A 14183-nucleotide genomic window follows, 5' to 3' on the forward strand; every position below is an offset into this window, starting at 1 on the left:
AGACAGAAAACACTCAAGGGTCCTGAAACATTTTGGCCAGCTGTTGACACATGAGCATCTCCTACAGAAGAGGCTTCTGAGTAACACACTTTCTAATGCACTTTATAGACTCATAGACTTTAAGGTCAGAAGGGACCATTATGATCATCTAGTCTGACCTCCTGCACAGTGCAGGCCACAGAATCTCACCCATCCACTTCTATAATAAACTCCTAACCTATGTCTGAGTTATTGAAGTCCTCAAATTGTGGTTTGAAGACCTCAACCTGCAGACAATCCTCCAGCAAGTGACCCGTGCCCCACGCTGCAGAGGAAGGCGAAAAACCTTCAGGGCCTCTGCCAATCTGCCCTGGAGGAAAATTCCTTCCCAACCCCAAATATGCCAATCAGCTAAACCCTGAGCATGTGGACAAGACTCACCAGCCAGCACCCAGGAAAGAATTCTCTGTAGTAACTCAGATCCCAACCCATCAAACATCCCATCCCAGACCACTGGGCATACTTACCTGTGATAACCAATGATCAATTGCTAAATTAATAGCCAAAATTAGGCTATCCCATCATACCATCCCCTCCATAAACTTATCAAGCTTAGTCTTAAAGCCAGATATGTCTTTTGCCCCCACTACCTCCCTTGGAAGGCTGTTCCAGAACTTCACTCCTCTAATGGTTAGAAACCTTCATCTAATTTCAAGTCTAAACTTCCTAGTGTCCAGTTTATATCCATTTGTTCTTGTGTCCACATTAGTACTAAGGTTAAATAATTCCTCTCCCTCCCTGATATTAATCCTTCTGATATATTTATAAAGAGCAATCATATCCTCCCTCAATCTTCTTTTGGTTAGGCTAAACAAGCCAAGCTCTTTGAGTCTCCTTTCATAAGACAGGTTTTCCATTCCTCGGATCATCCTAGTAGCCCATCTTTGAACCTGTTCCAGTTTGAATTCATCCTTCTTAAACATGGGAGACCAGAACTGCACACAGTATCCAGATGAGGTCTCACCAGTGCCTTGTACAACGGTACTAACATCTCCTTATCTTTGCTGGAAATACCTCGCCTGGTGCATTCTAAAACCGCATTAGCTTTTTTAACGACCTTATCACATTGGCGACTCATAGTCATCCTGTGATCAACCAATACTCCGAGGTCCTTCTCCTCCTCTGTTACTTCCAACTGATGTGTCCCCAATTTATAACTAAAATTCTTGTTATTAATCCCTAAATGCATGACCTTGCAATTTTCACTATTAAATTTCATCCTATTACTATTACTCCAGTTTACAAGGTCGTCCAGACCTACCTGTAGGACATCCCAGTCCTTCTCTGTGTTAGCAATACCTCCCAGCTTTATGTCATTCGCAAACTTTATTAGCACATTCCCACTTTTTGTGCCAAGGTCAGTAATAAAAAGGTTAAATAAGATTTGTATGAGGCATATTCATCGAGATGGGGGGATGTTTTCAATCAGCACTATAGTTCAGAATTGCTTAGATCAGCTATTTATCATGGCTGTTCCTCTAAGTCGGGTGATGGAACTGGATTCCCCCGGAAGCTGGTTGGTGAGACTTGGGTAGGGTCTAGTCTCACTTGGCCACTATCAGTTGTGGAGCTACAACGAGATACCTGCTGTAGCAGCCAGGGGAAGGAGAGGGGCAGGAATTCCCCATCATTCAGCCCAGAGAGTATCCTGGAGCCAAGATTCCATCTAGCCAAGATAGCAGGAGGGAGGAGGTACAGGAAGAGCATTTAAATGAAGCGCCATTGGAGGAACATCTCAGAAGATGAGCCCATCAATGAGACTTACTCTCTCCCACCTAGATAACTGATGAAAGCTACCGGCTTGGGCCTTCTTCACCTCACCAACAAGGGCCCAAATTCTCTCCAGGCCACCTCACTTTGTGAGCGGCAGAGAATGGTCTGAGAGATTCTAAGCTACCACGCTGAGACCATGAGTCTGCATAGCCCTTCCCTCTCCCACATCAGCACATGACCTGCCCCATGCACTGCTATGCAATCCCAGGCAGGCTGGCTGTGGACTTTGGTATTTTAGCAAGTTCTTAAATATTCAGCAGACTTCTCCATTGTGCTGCAACCATGGGAGCCCACCATGGTCTATGCCTTGCAACATCTCTCTGACTGGGGATATTAGCTGCATGATCAGCCTCTGTTTCCATTGTGCTGCACAGAAAGAGGAAAGATTTTTTTTTGTCCCCATTTCTTCAGCCACTGGCCTGCTAGCTGAGGAACTGCAGCCTACCCCAGCCATTGCTAGACATCCCTGCAAGAGGTGTGTGTGGGGTGGGGGACATGTCCGTGCACTGTTCCGGGGAGCCTGGCAGTGGAAAAGGCTGGGGCTCAGGGAGAGGAGCCAGTAAAGATGCCGGCTCAGGTCTCGCAGTCAGGGAGCAGTAGGAGCCAGAGCTGGAGTCAGGTCAGGAGTGGCCAGCGTTGCTGGGAACGGGGCGGTGCCAAGCTGCTGTTTACAAACAGCCTTTCAGAACAGCTGCATGGATTTTAGACCCGCTTCCTTGGCCTACCCTGCCTGATACTACTGAGGCTCCAGTTAGAGACACCCTCTCACTTTGGTGTAAAAGGGAAGCCAGCCTCATCGGCTCCTCTCTCCAGTTCCTTAAGTGTCCACTGCCACCTTAGCCTGACTCAGCCCCCCTCCTTTCCCAGGGGTAATGTGGCAGCGGGTCTCCAGCAGTGATACCTGGGCAGCGGATACAGGAGGGGAGCAGCAGTCTAGGACGAGCAGCAGGCTTTAGCAGACCTAGTAGATACTGAGAGTTGCACTCTGTGTTTTTTGACAAGTCTCATCTGAAGAGAAGGCTGCTACATGGCAACAGAATAAATTAATGTAATTAACATTGCTGTAGCATTTAGGTTTGTTATATCATGGAGAAAATGGGGCCCTGTGATGGGTCAGATCCTGCTTCTAAGGAAGTCACTAGGAGTTTTGCATTGAGTGAACAGGAGCAGGATTGGCTCCCTGTATGCTCAGCAGGCTGCAGATACTTTACAAACTTGGATCACCGAGTGCTGAAAGCCCTGTCCAAGGAGCCGCCTCACTGCAAGGGTGGGGATGAACAATTAAAATTCACCACAGTTTGAACTACTTTCCTCCCCCTCCTGTTTACAGGGGAACTTGGAGGCTCTCTGCTGAAAGTCTGGTGGGAACACTCCCCATTCACTAAAACATGAGAGGCAGGAACAGCAGGCAGTCAGCTGAATGCGTGACCGGTTGAGGTCTATAGGGAGTTCAGAAGGCAGCAGGCCAGACAAAGTGACTCATGGTGCCAGTGTTCGAACCTGCTGCCGCTCATGCTGGGTTCTGTGTGTTGTTTGGGGATGGTTTAGTCAGTGCATTCTCCTCTTGATAACGGTGCTCCCAAAGCCAAGGTCCAACTAGCTATGCTGAGAAGAGTCCAATACTATGTATTATTTGCTGATCCCAAGCAAGAAGTTTAGTGCAGTTCAGTCCTGCTACCCCAAAACTAGGGAAATGTGTGTTCAGGTGGAGACTGTCAAGTACTCCCTCTTCACCACCTCTGCAATGCATAGATCCACGGCCTGATTTTAAGAGGGACAGAGCTCTATCTCCTAGTGAAGCTCCAGATCTCAAGCCCCTCTGAAAGCCAGCCCACTTGTAACTGCTTACTATAGCTGCGAGCCACATCTGCCTCCGGTGGCAGGCTCCTCCTTCAAATCCATGCTCACCTTCCTCCTCAACAAATCCCTCACTTGAGAGCTGCCTGCTCTTATTTAGGGCCAGATCCTGCAAAGAGCTGAGTATCTGACTCCCACTGAAGGCAGGAGGAGCAGAGGACATGCAGCACCTCTGAGAGCACTTTCTCCATTGCAGGGCAGGGAATGTGTCTCATCTCTGTCTGGGAAGCAGCAGCAGATTATTTATGCTGCCATAGAGGGTATTTATAAAATAATACCCCGGCAAGAACCACCACTCAGTCTTTGGAAACAAGACCCTGAGCAGGAAGATAAAGGAAACACCAGGGCCCCACAAGTAAGTCACTATACTTAAATACAGTTACAGAAACAAGTGCCCTAGGACAATTGCCACCTTCTAACAGCAACTGAATCAGTAAATGAGTTGGGGAGGGACCAAAGCAGCTGACGCAGGGAGTCCACAGAATCCAGTGCTCAATGGTTTAGACTCAGATGGATTTACTGATGTCTCATCCACACACTAGGGAGAAGAAAGACTCATTCCACTGGCAAGCCACTTCACTTGCAAAGCCCTGGCCCTCCTCAAGACACCTGCAGGATCAAATGTTGTAATTAATTTGCATGAGGGAGGAAGAGGAAAAGGCACACAGCTCCACAGGAGAAACATTCTCATTGATATCCAGCAAGAACTAAACCTGGTCTCTTGCGATCGCGTAGTGCCATTAGCCAATCACTACAATAAAAGAGGGTTAAGGGTAATGCTGGGCATTGGGAGAAGCAGGAGGGCAGCAGAATACCTGCTCTAGGCCAATTTCATGAAGAAATGTTGTTTACAACAGTGGACAACCTTCACAGATGGATGCTTGGTTATGGCTAGACACTGCAATATGCCAACAAGAGGGATCAGCTTGCAAAAGCAAATATAACCCCCCTAATGCCAGTTTAGTTCACTGGGTTCTTCCTCCCCTTGAAGCAAAGCCTCTGCTGCCATAATACTGCCTCTGAATCATTCTAGTCCAAATTCTACTGGCAGCGAGCAGGGGTGAAGAAGAGAGGGGTCAGCTGAGCAGTAAGAAAAAGCAGGGAAATTATTTCAGGAAAACACTCTCCACTGGGGAGTTGCAGAAGGGTTAGTCAAAACTAGATGCCTTGTGTATCTGCAGAGTCCATTTGATGTATTTGTTTTTGCTGAAGTAGCTCCCCGCTCCAAAGAGAGGAGCCTCTCTTTCCTCCTACCATACCCTGATCAGACAATCATTCTCTATGGTTTGCTGGTTTTCCCCCTCAGCTGAGTATGAGCAAGAGAAGACATGCCACTGCCTCTGAGCATCTTGGTCTAGCAAAGGGTTAACTCAGCTTGAAGCAATTCATCATCCCTTCCGATTAGGCTCATGGCTGGGAGAACAGGAATGGCCTAGGGGTAAAAGTTCCCATGAGCTTCCAATCCCACAGTCACTTGCAAATCCTTTGCTTGGCGTGGCCATCAAGGTACCTGCTCAATTAAAGAGGAAATATTGGAAGCCCTTAATTGGATCGAGACACACAAAGAAACCCTGGCCTATAGGAAGATGATTGCGACTGAAAGGTGCTACTCAGAGAGACCACCATGAACTTCGTGCTCAGACACTTCAGTGACAAGGGCCAGTTAAGAACACTGATCTAAGGTGAAGGGAAATATAGAATGTTTCCCTCAGGTTTAAGAGGGAGATTCTGACCTATTTTCATTCAACTCTCCACTCTTGTTGATACCTTCTGATGTATGTGGGCTTTTCCATCAATTCCCGTCCTCCTCTGTGTTTCTAGTAACACTTTAAACCAACACAATCACTCTTTCTGCAGCAGCCTCAGAGCTGAAGGCTGCACAAGTCTGGGTAAATGCTGCTGCAAATCTGGACAGGGCGTAGGAAAGCACAGCAATGAGTGGATCCTACATAGATGCAAGGAGAAAAAAGAAATCTAGCTCTGTTCTAGCCTTCTAGGCATTAACCCCACTCAGTGCTTGATTAATGCTTTTGTTCTATAGATATCACATCACTTCTCCTGAGCAGACCTGCATTGCTCTCCCCATTTAATATATAAGGAAACTGAGGCACAGAGCGATGAGGTGACTGGTTCAAGGTCACAAAGTGAGCCAATGGGAGACCTGGAAACAGAATGCAAGTGTCCTGTAACCTCCTGGGTTGGGTTAGCTATTGCAGGTTCTAGCATAATGGCCACAATGGCCAGGAGATACAGGCCATACATCAAAGTACAGCACTGAGCAATGAGAGCCAAGTTTTGCCCGGTTACATTCAAGTGGCCCAGCTGATTTCTGTGGAACTTGCACCAGTATAACAGTCAAATCTGGCCAGAGAGCCCATATATACACTGAATTGGCTGTACTAGAACAGACCAATTGGGGCACTGTTCAGGTCAATGGTTAACCCTGGGTGTTCTGAGAAAGCCATAAACCTTCTCATAATTCCATAGAGAAAAATTCTTTCCTGACCCTATCTTATGCCCACATGCAGCAGTTGGGAAGCTTCAAACTAATCCTCCTACTTGGTGTAACCTAGAGGGCCCCATACTAATAGGAGGTGGGTTATTCCAGGCAGTGAGGGTTCACCATCCTATTAGCCGGCTAAAGGCCCCGGCTGCAATTCCACTCCAGGAATCCAGACAGCAGAGCAAGGTTGCTCCACCCCTATTACTCTTGGTGTGGGGACAACTCTTGACAGACACCAGCAGGCTCTCACAAATCGGGAGTAGCTTCCACCATTCCCTGAGGCTAACCCACATCTCTCAACCAGCTGCTCTCTCACATCTGATTAAAATCTGTCGTGCGAACAACACAGAAGGAATTTAAGTTTGCTCTTGACTGAGCAGACTGTTACTTTCCGTCAGTGATGACATCCTGCTCCTGGACAGAAAGTTTTTTGAAGAGCTTGTAAATATATTTATTGCTGTTCTTCCGCTGTGGAGGAATTACAGAAGGGCTGTGTTTGGTTGGCTCCCCTCCCCCACCTCTGGCATCAGCAAGAAAAGCTCAGGTAAGCTCTGATCCCAGGAAGTGTTTCGCCAATCAGCCTGCCTCCTGCTTTTGACAGCCACTGTGCTGCATGCTGCCCAGAGAGCTGCACACTCACTCTGGAGTCGCACGTAGCAATTGCATCCAGACTGCAAGTGGCATGACAAAGCCTGACACACCCACTCAATTAAAAAAAAGGTCCGAGCCAGAGAAGGCTCTGTCCCCAGCTTTTGCAGAGAAGAAACAAGCCTGACTCCTCATACTGAGCACTGCTGGCTGGCCAGAGGACTTATATAAGTGGGAGGTGCGGTGGGGTTCCTTGAACCAAGCTTGTTTTCATTTTATTTCTGCTGCAAAAGAGACAGGCACCAGATATCTGGGAAACCCCACTCCCTATTCTGGGAAACACTAGTTTCACTCTTACCTGCCCTGCACCATGGTCATATAAAAGTATGAGACTGCAGTACTCCCTACGGCCAGTATCCCTACACTGCTGCCCATAGGCAGAGGCTGGGATGGGAACAGCTGACGCTATTTTTACACCATTCCCTATAGCACCCCTAAAACTGGCAACTAAAACTGAAAGGCGCCTCATCACTTCCCCTCAGTGCCTCCTGGCTGGTACTAGTTTAGCTGTTAGCAACAACTCCAGCACCTCCTGTCTGGAAAGCCTGGCCCTGGATCAGCTACAAGCTCTCTCTGCTGCCCTCCTAAAGCATTCCACACACCGATTCCATTTCCCCCCAGTGAAGCAAGAATAAATAAATATCTATGTGTAATATAAGATTGTGCAGCCAAAGTTGAGTGATTAAGAGCAAATTACATTTTCGTCAGTGCAGAGAGAAAATTGATTTACAAGGCAGTATTATGATAATCTCCTTCTTGCAGGAAGGGGGTGGGGGGGTGGACTCCACAACGTACTACTAGAGCCATCAAAGAAAATGTAGAGGGAGAGAGGAAGGGCAATTAGGCAGCTAGAGCTAAAATGCATCAAGAGAAGGAAAAGAGAACATGGAGATTCATTCCCTGTCTCTCTTTGCTAGGCCTTTGCAAACCATCTGCCCTTAAGCCAGGGGTTCCAGATTCTTTATTTGATTTTAAAATCAAACAATAAGTCCCTCACATCCAAACTCATTTTACAGCAGCTAACCCAATAACTCCATGCGCAGAACTTCTGCTGGCACAGCAAAATTATGTGGCATTGAAATGAGACCACCAAATCCATTTACACACCCTCCTCAATGTACTGGAGATGAAGGGTTAGAAGGAGGAGGGGAGGAGGTACTGGGAATAAAATGCTAATCTTTTCGGGCAGGAGCTCGAGCCTCCAGGCATGGAGTTTGTTTACAGCACAGGGATGCCGCAAACCCACCAAGAAGCTCGGGGGGAAAAATAAAAGCCTGGACACACGCGATAAACATTCCCTTTTTGCTCAGGGGTACAAAAGAGGGGACAGAGGAGGCTTCTGATTTATGGGATGCTCATATTAACAGCCCGGTTCTAAATAGCAATTTCCTTACCTGTGCTACAAGCACCACCTCAAATGACTGCAACAGAGAATTCTCATTTCATGGCTTTTGCATCCCTGCCAGCCTCAACGGGCAAGTGACCTATACCCCCCAAGAGAGGCAGGTCTTACCCCCAGCACCCTATTCAAAGCGTGGCATGGCACATCTTCAGACTGTTGGTAGAGCTACATTTCTATTATATCATAAATTCAAAACACTGTACACAGCTAGCACTCTCTCTCTCTCCCCCCCTTGCCTTCCCATTCCACTCCCACATCTGCCCTTCTTAGTCTCCACTTCTCGCTAGATGCTTTAACTTTCCTTCTCTATTTTAAAGACTCCCATCATTTTTCCTCTCCCCCATACCCAATTTTCTACTCCCCTTGGCAATCTCTCTATTTCTATTGCTCCCACACCACCTTTACTCTCCTCAGGACGGGGGCCAGAGCACAGTCCTCCGTGTCCTCCCAGCATGGGTGAGGAATGTGTTGAATGGGAGCAGATGAAAATCAATTTGCAGGTGATACCTTCCAAACACTGGCAAGATGACAGCCCTGATTTTTCCTTGTTGCATTTCAGTGTGAACAAGAAAAAAAAAAAGCTAGTCTTTTTCCTTTATGTTTCTAGTCCAGGGGTGGGCAAACTTTTTGGCCCGAGGGCCGCATCAGGTTTCAGAAATTGTATGGAGGGCCGGTTAGGGGAAGGGGTTGTGGCCTGGCCCCCACCTCCTATCTGTCCACCCAGGACCCCTGCCCCATCCAACCCCCCCCATTCCCTGACAACCCCCCCTAGACCCCTGCCCCATCCACACACCCCACTATCTGTCTCCTGATTGCCCCTGGATCCCCGCCGCCCCATCCAACCCCTCCTCTCTTTCCTGGAAGCCACCCCCCCCCCGGGACCCCGGCCCCATCCAACCATCCCTTATCCCTGTCCCGACTGATCCCAGAACCCCTGCCCCGACTGCACTCTGCCACCCCATCCAACCCTACCTCCTTCCTGACTGTCCCCCAGGACACCTGTCTCCATTCAACCCCCTATTTCCCCCCGACTCCTATCCACAGCCCCACCCCCAGACCACCACCCCAAACTCCCCTGCCCTCTATCCAATGCCCCCTGCTCTATGCCTCCATGCCCACTGCCTGGAGCGCCAGCGGCTGGCGGTGCCGCAGCCGCGCCGCCTGGCTGCAGCCAGGCCACGCCGCCACCACGCTGCACAGAGCACTGGGTCAGGCTGCCCCAGGAGCTCACAGCCCCACCACCCAGAGCATTGCGCCAATTTCAGAGTGAGTGAGCTGAGGCTGTGGGGGAGGAGGGACAGCAGGGAAGGGCCAAGGATGAGCCTCCCGGGCCAGGAGCTCAGGGGCCGGGAAGGACAGTCTCACAGGCCATTTGCCCACCTCTGTTCTAGTCAGTTTCACTCTGACTCAGAGGAGGTCTAGAGCACATGGCTGTTAAAGCTGGTGCCTTGTCTATACAAATACACCAATGAAGCTGCATCAGGTAGCCAGGATGGGAAATAAAAGGTTAGTGCAGATATGGCTTTATGGGACCCCTAGATATGCTCCACAGGCCTGATTTTCAGCTGTACTCCTTTGACTTGCCCAGCTTGCACCTTATCTGCCATTTTAGTCCTCAGGAGACGGTAGTGTGAAGTAGGGATTGCTCTTACAGGGATGTTACCCTGCAGTCACACACTCCTCTTTTTGCTGCCAGAAGGTGTGTTTGAAGGTGCCAGGGTGCACTGCCCCATAAGACTCCATTGTTAACGTGCACATTACCAGTGTCAACGTGAGGGCTCTGGCAGGTGAATGTCAAGAGGAATACACAAAAGTAAGCTGAATCTATAAGTTTGACCCCTGACTCTGAATCTGACTTGCCCCTTCCATTCCTCGATATCCAGTTAGCTTCCAGATATCCAAACTAGCAGAACATGTTATACTTGGAGCTATGCAGCAGGGCTACCATCCCCAACCCAAAGACACAAAGTAAGCAAGGCCAGCCTATTGATGGTAAATAATTGATGATTGAAGAGGGCTACCAAAACTCCAGTTGACAACACAGAGAGGGCTTTTCACAAATGGAAGACAAACTTTCAGAGCACCTCTACAAAGGAATGAATCAGCTGTTGACTGGGCTGGTACAAAACAACCATTACACAGTTGTAATAGCTTACACTCAGCCATGGACATCATGATCAGCTTTTACTGAGCAAAAGAATGTGAACCTGATCAAAAGAAATTACATCCCTTCTCCTCTCCTCAGAGTGTCATGGGATCTCCAAGTTCCACCTGAGGATCCCATCGGAAAATGAAGCAAGGTGTAAGTCAAAGTGCAATCACTGAATGGAAACCCTGGACACTGGAAGACATGGCAGCTGCATGAAAAGAGATTCTGACACTACGAGACTAATCCCATTTGCAGAACTACCAAATCACTGACTAACAACAAGACTACTGCTCTAGGAACAGACAATGCCTAGCTCCCAGACTGGGTACTTCCCAGGGGGTCATTGTGATAGATGGAGAAATCCAGGCAAGAGAAAAGCAAGTGGGGAAAAAAGTGACACCTCAATAAATTCTGTTCAATCCTGTTGACATTAAGCAGAGCTTTGTTGTCCTGAGAGGGGCCCCTTAAGTCAAAGAGTGTGGAGAAGAGAAAATGCCTTGAGTTTTTTATTCCACAGCAGTCTAAGAAGCAAACACCTCCTGAAGCTGAGCCAGCTGGAGCTAGTAGAGCCGATCGGCATCAGAGAGAACAAGGTACATGGGAATGAAATCAGTTTCCAGATGAAGTACTTGTGCTGTGCCCACAGAGCTCATAAAAAGGAATTAGCATGTTAACCACATAATTAAACATGAAAAATTTAGCAGGCATCTTCAAAGGCAGGCAACGAAAGCCCAGAGGTCACAAAAACAACATTTGCTGTGAATCAGGTTTAATTACAGGAGGGGCTCCCCTTCCAGACCCAGAATTTCTTACAGTTGATGGATTATTTCTTTCAACAGCTATCAGTGCTTCATTTTATCCCAGTGTTGTGCCCACAACTGGATTACAAGATGACACTAGGTTTCTTAAAAATAACTGCAGATTAAGAGATGGGACCATCCAGACCACTCCATTAACAATGCAGATCCAGGAGTGAACAGTCTATGGCTAACACTTTAACCTGTATCACGTCATCCCTATGGTGAGCTCTAACTGAACAGAATGCTCTCCACACTGTCAGCCTACGGATGCCACTCACACACCTAAGACTGGAGTTGCAGATTATTTAATAAAAGAAGCACTAATATTTTTGTCTACACTGACTTCTGCTACTTTTCAAACAGAGCAAACGTCTTTGATTCAGAAATAGATCCTGAAAAACACTGATCAATTTGAAAAATAAAATACGGCAAACTGAACATCCAGAAAGGTGAAATTCTGGGCATCTTTCTTTTCCCCCAGTTTTAGTAATAGTGTATCATTAAATAGGAAATGAACTAAAATACAATGATAAAATCAAATTTCAAATACTTAGCTCCAACACATCCGTACAACCCTAAGCACTCTGAAAAGAACCATTATCCTCATTTTACAGATGGGGAAACTGAGACACAGAGCAGTGGAGTCACTTGCCTAAGCCAAAAAAAGCCAGATCTCCTGATTCCAAGACCAGGGCTCTATCCACAGCAGCACTGCCTCCCAAGACTGAAGCTTCTCTTCCTGTTTTTGAATCAGGGGCCTTTCATATGTAAGGCCAACCTGATCCCCACTACACTACAGAACAGTGCATTTCAAAATAAGTTTGCCAAGAAGCTTTCTGCTTGCATTTGAGAGGGGCTGCTAGTGTGGCAGGCAGTCTCAGAGTTTCTTCTTTCAATGCTACAATCAGGGCCTACTGTAGCCCTCCGGTGTCTGAAGATCAGGACACACCTGCTTTCTCTTTGTTATGGTAAAGCGAGATACCTCAGACAGCTTCAAAGGTGGTATTAAAAGGGTCTTCACAAAGGCACACAAGTCAGTAAACTGCACACATGCCGTTACAGACTGAGCCTTATCCAAGAGGCTAAGTCTTTAGAGAAAAGCACATATTGTAGATAACAGACATGGAGTTAACTGAGCAGGAGGCATTAGTACACTCGGGGATAGGGAGTAGGGCAACAGCATTGCAGCAGAGGGATGAAAGATGAGAAAAACAAAATTTGAGAGATGGTAGCATTAGTTTAGGCTGCAATGGTCACATTCTGCTCCCGTTGACTTCAGTGGAGTTGTGCACCTGTTACAGAGCAGAATTTGGCCCCTAGATATTAGGGCAATAAAGAAAGAGTCCTAGTCTGGCCATGGTATTAACACTGTGAAATGGAGGCATCGCTATGAAAGAGATTGAGGCAGTCTTGCTGCTCAGCTAACATTCCATCAATAAAACAACTTCCCAGAGGAAGTGGTGGAAGCACCATTACCAGAGTGTCATTTAAAAATGGACTGGATAGTGCCCTGGAGAACAGATTATAGGGAACAACTGTGCTCCCATGGGGCTGGGCAAGATGGAACTTAAAAGGTCTTTTCCATTTCCAGGATTCTACAGGACTGCAGACAAGGAGCGAGAACGTGGCCCTTAAAACTGAGAATACCAGTCTCTGGGTATCAGTTGTGGTGGAACAATTCTAACTGTGTTAGTCTCATAGGACTAGCTTTAGCTGCACGCCTGCCTGGTTGATGCTTCCAGATACTGGCTGGCTTCAGCTGTTTCCCCTGACATTTCTCTTGAATAAGCAGCTCTCAGCCGAGAGATGCTGACTCTACATTCACCAGCTGCTCTGCTCTAAGACAGAGCTATGGCTTCCGCAAGGCAGTTTCGAAGCAAAAGGGGCAGCATCAAGAGTGAATTTAAGTTGAGGGGTTTTTTTTGTTTTTTTTTTGTTTTTAAACTCATGAATTTTCATCTGCAGCAAATGGAGGAGGAAGCAACTTCTACTTTACTTTGCAACACCCTGCAGAGTCTGCAAAGGGCATCCATTTCTCTGGTAGATTTCTACCCACACGCAGTGAAGTGGGATCAGGCATGTGAGGCATTCCACATTTAGTCCACTCCTAGAGTAACCAGATGAGAGGAAGAAAATATCGGGACATTGGGGCGGGAGGTCGTTGCCAGCAGAGCGGGGGGCGGGGGGAGCGCTGAATGCTGCTGGTGGAGCAAAAAAAAAAAGGGGGTACCGCTCCCCACTTACTGTCCCAGTTCAGCTTTCATCAAGGAGGACACCACCAAAACAGAGGACTTCGGACAGAAGTGAATAGACAAAAGCTGTGAATCCCACAGACAAGATGAGACAGAACAATCCTGCTGTCTAGTACATGCTCTTCTGCTCCATGTAAGGGTGAGGTGGGCCATGGCACTGGATCTCACACTTGCAAAGCATGCTGCTGGGGGGGCTCAGGCTCATGGTGCACTTTGGGAGCTGCAGCACTGACAGTTGGCTATAGCAGCGTGTTTCACAGGCAAGCTCATGCATAGGTTAGTATTACAGATGGCGATCCCATCACCACACACAGAGTACCTTGGAATAACCTACTTTGAAGTCTCATATGCAGATAGGTCTTCTGCCCTGGGCTTGAGGCTAAACCAGCAAAGTAAAATGAACAAAAACAAAAAACAAAACAAATTCCTCTGTGATTTGAGCAGTGCCAAGTCATTTGTGCAATCTGTACAGTTTGCCCGTCAGGCTGGAGTGTTTAGCAGTGTCCAGGAGAGGTGAGGGGGTTATTAGTTAAGTAGGGAAAAACTATTGATATAATTTGCTCTTTCAGGTGTCTCAAATCTCCCCTACTGTCATAGTTGTAAAGATTAAAGCCCTCCTCATAACCAGATGGCACGAAGCAAGTTGTCTGAGTTTTTATTTTAACTCCTCCTAACAGACTCCATTTTTAAAAATCTTTGCTCCATTGCTTGAGATAATAAACAATAATCCCTAGCTCTTAGATAATGCTGTTCGTTGGTA

The 14183-nt window shown here is 47.4% G+C and overlaps 1 protein-coding gene across 10 annotated transcripts in view; it reads right to left on the minus strand.

Moving 5' to 3' along the window:
• Positions 1-14183, minus strand: part of NF2 (NF2, moesin-ezrin-radixin like (MERLIN) tumor suppressor) — a 110413-nt gene that overhangs the window by 5116 nt on the left and 91114 nt on the right. For 3 of the 10 annotated variants that reach the window (XM_050923785.1, XM_050923780.1, XM_050923778.1), the window contains one exon: positions 13758-13802. The exons of 5 other annotated variants lie outside the window; for them this stretch is intronic. In XM_050923785.1, the coding sequence (XP_050779742.1) occupies positions 13767-13802 (36 nt within the window). In that variant the 3' untranslated portion in view covers positions 13758-13766. Of the gene's footprint in view, positions 1-13512; positions 13803-14183 lie in introns of those variants that run through there. 2 more of the 10 variants (XM_050923779.1, XM_050923786.1) reach the window with 2 other exon arrangements.

This window comes from Gopherus flavomarginatus, chromosome 15, assembly GCF_025201925.1.
Source record: "Gopherus flavomarginatus isolate rGopFla2 chromosome 15, rGopFla2.mat.asm, whole genome shotgun sequence".
NCBI classification, from domain to species: domain Eukaryota; kingdom Metazoa; phylum Chordata; order Testudines; family Testudinidae; genus Gopherus; species Gopherus flavomarginatus.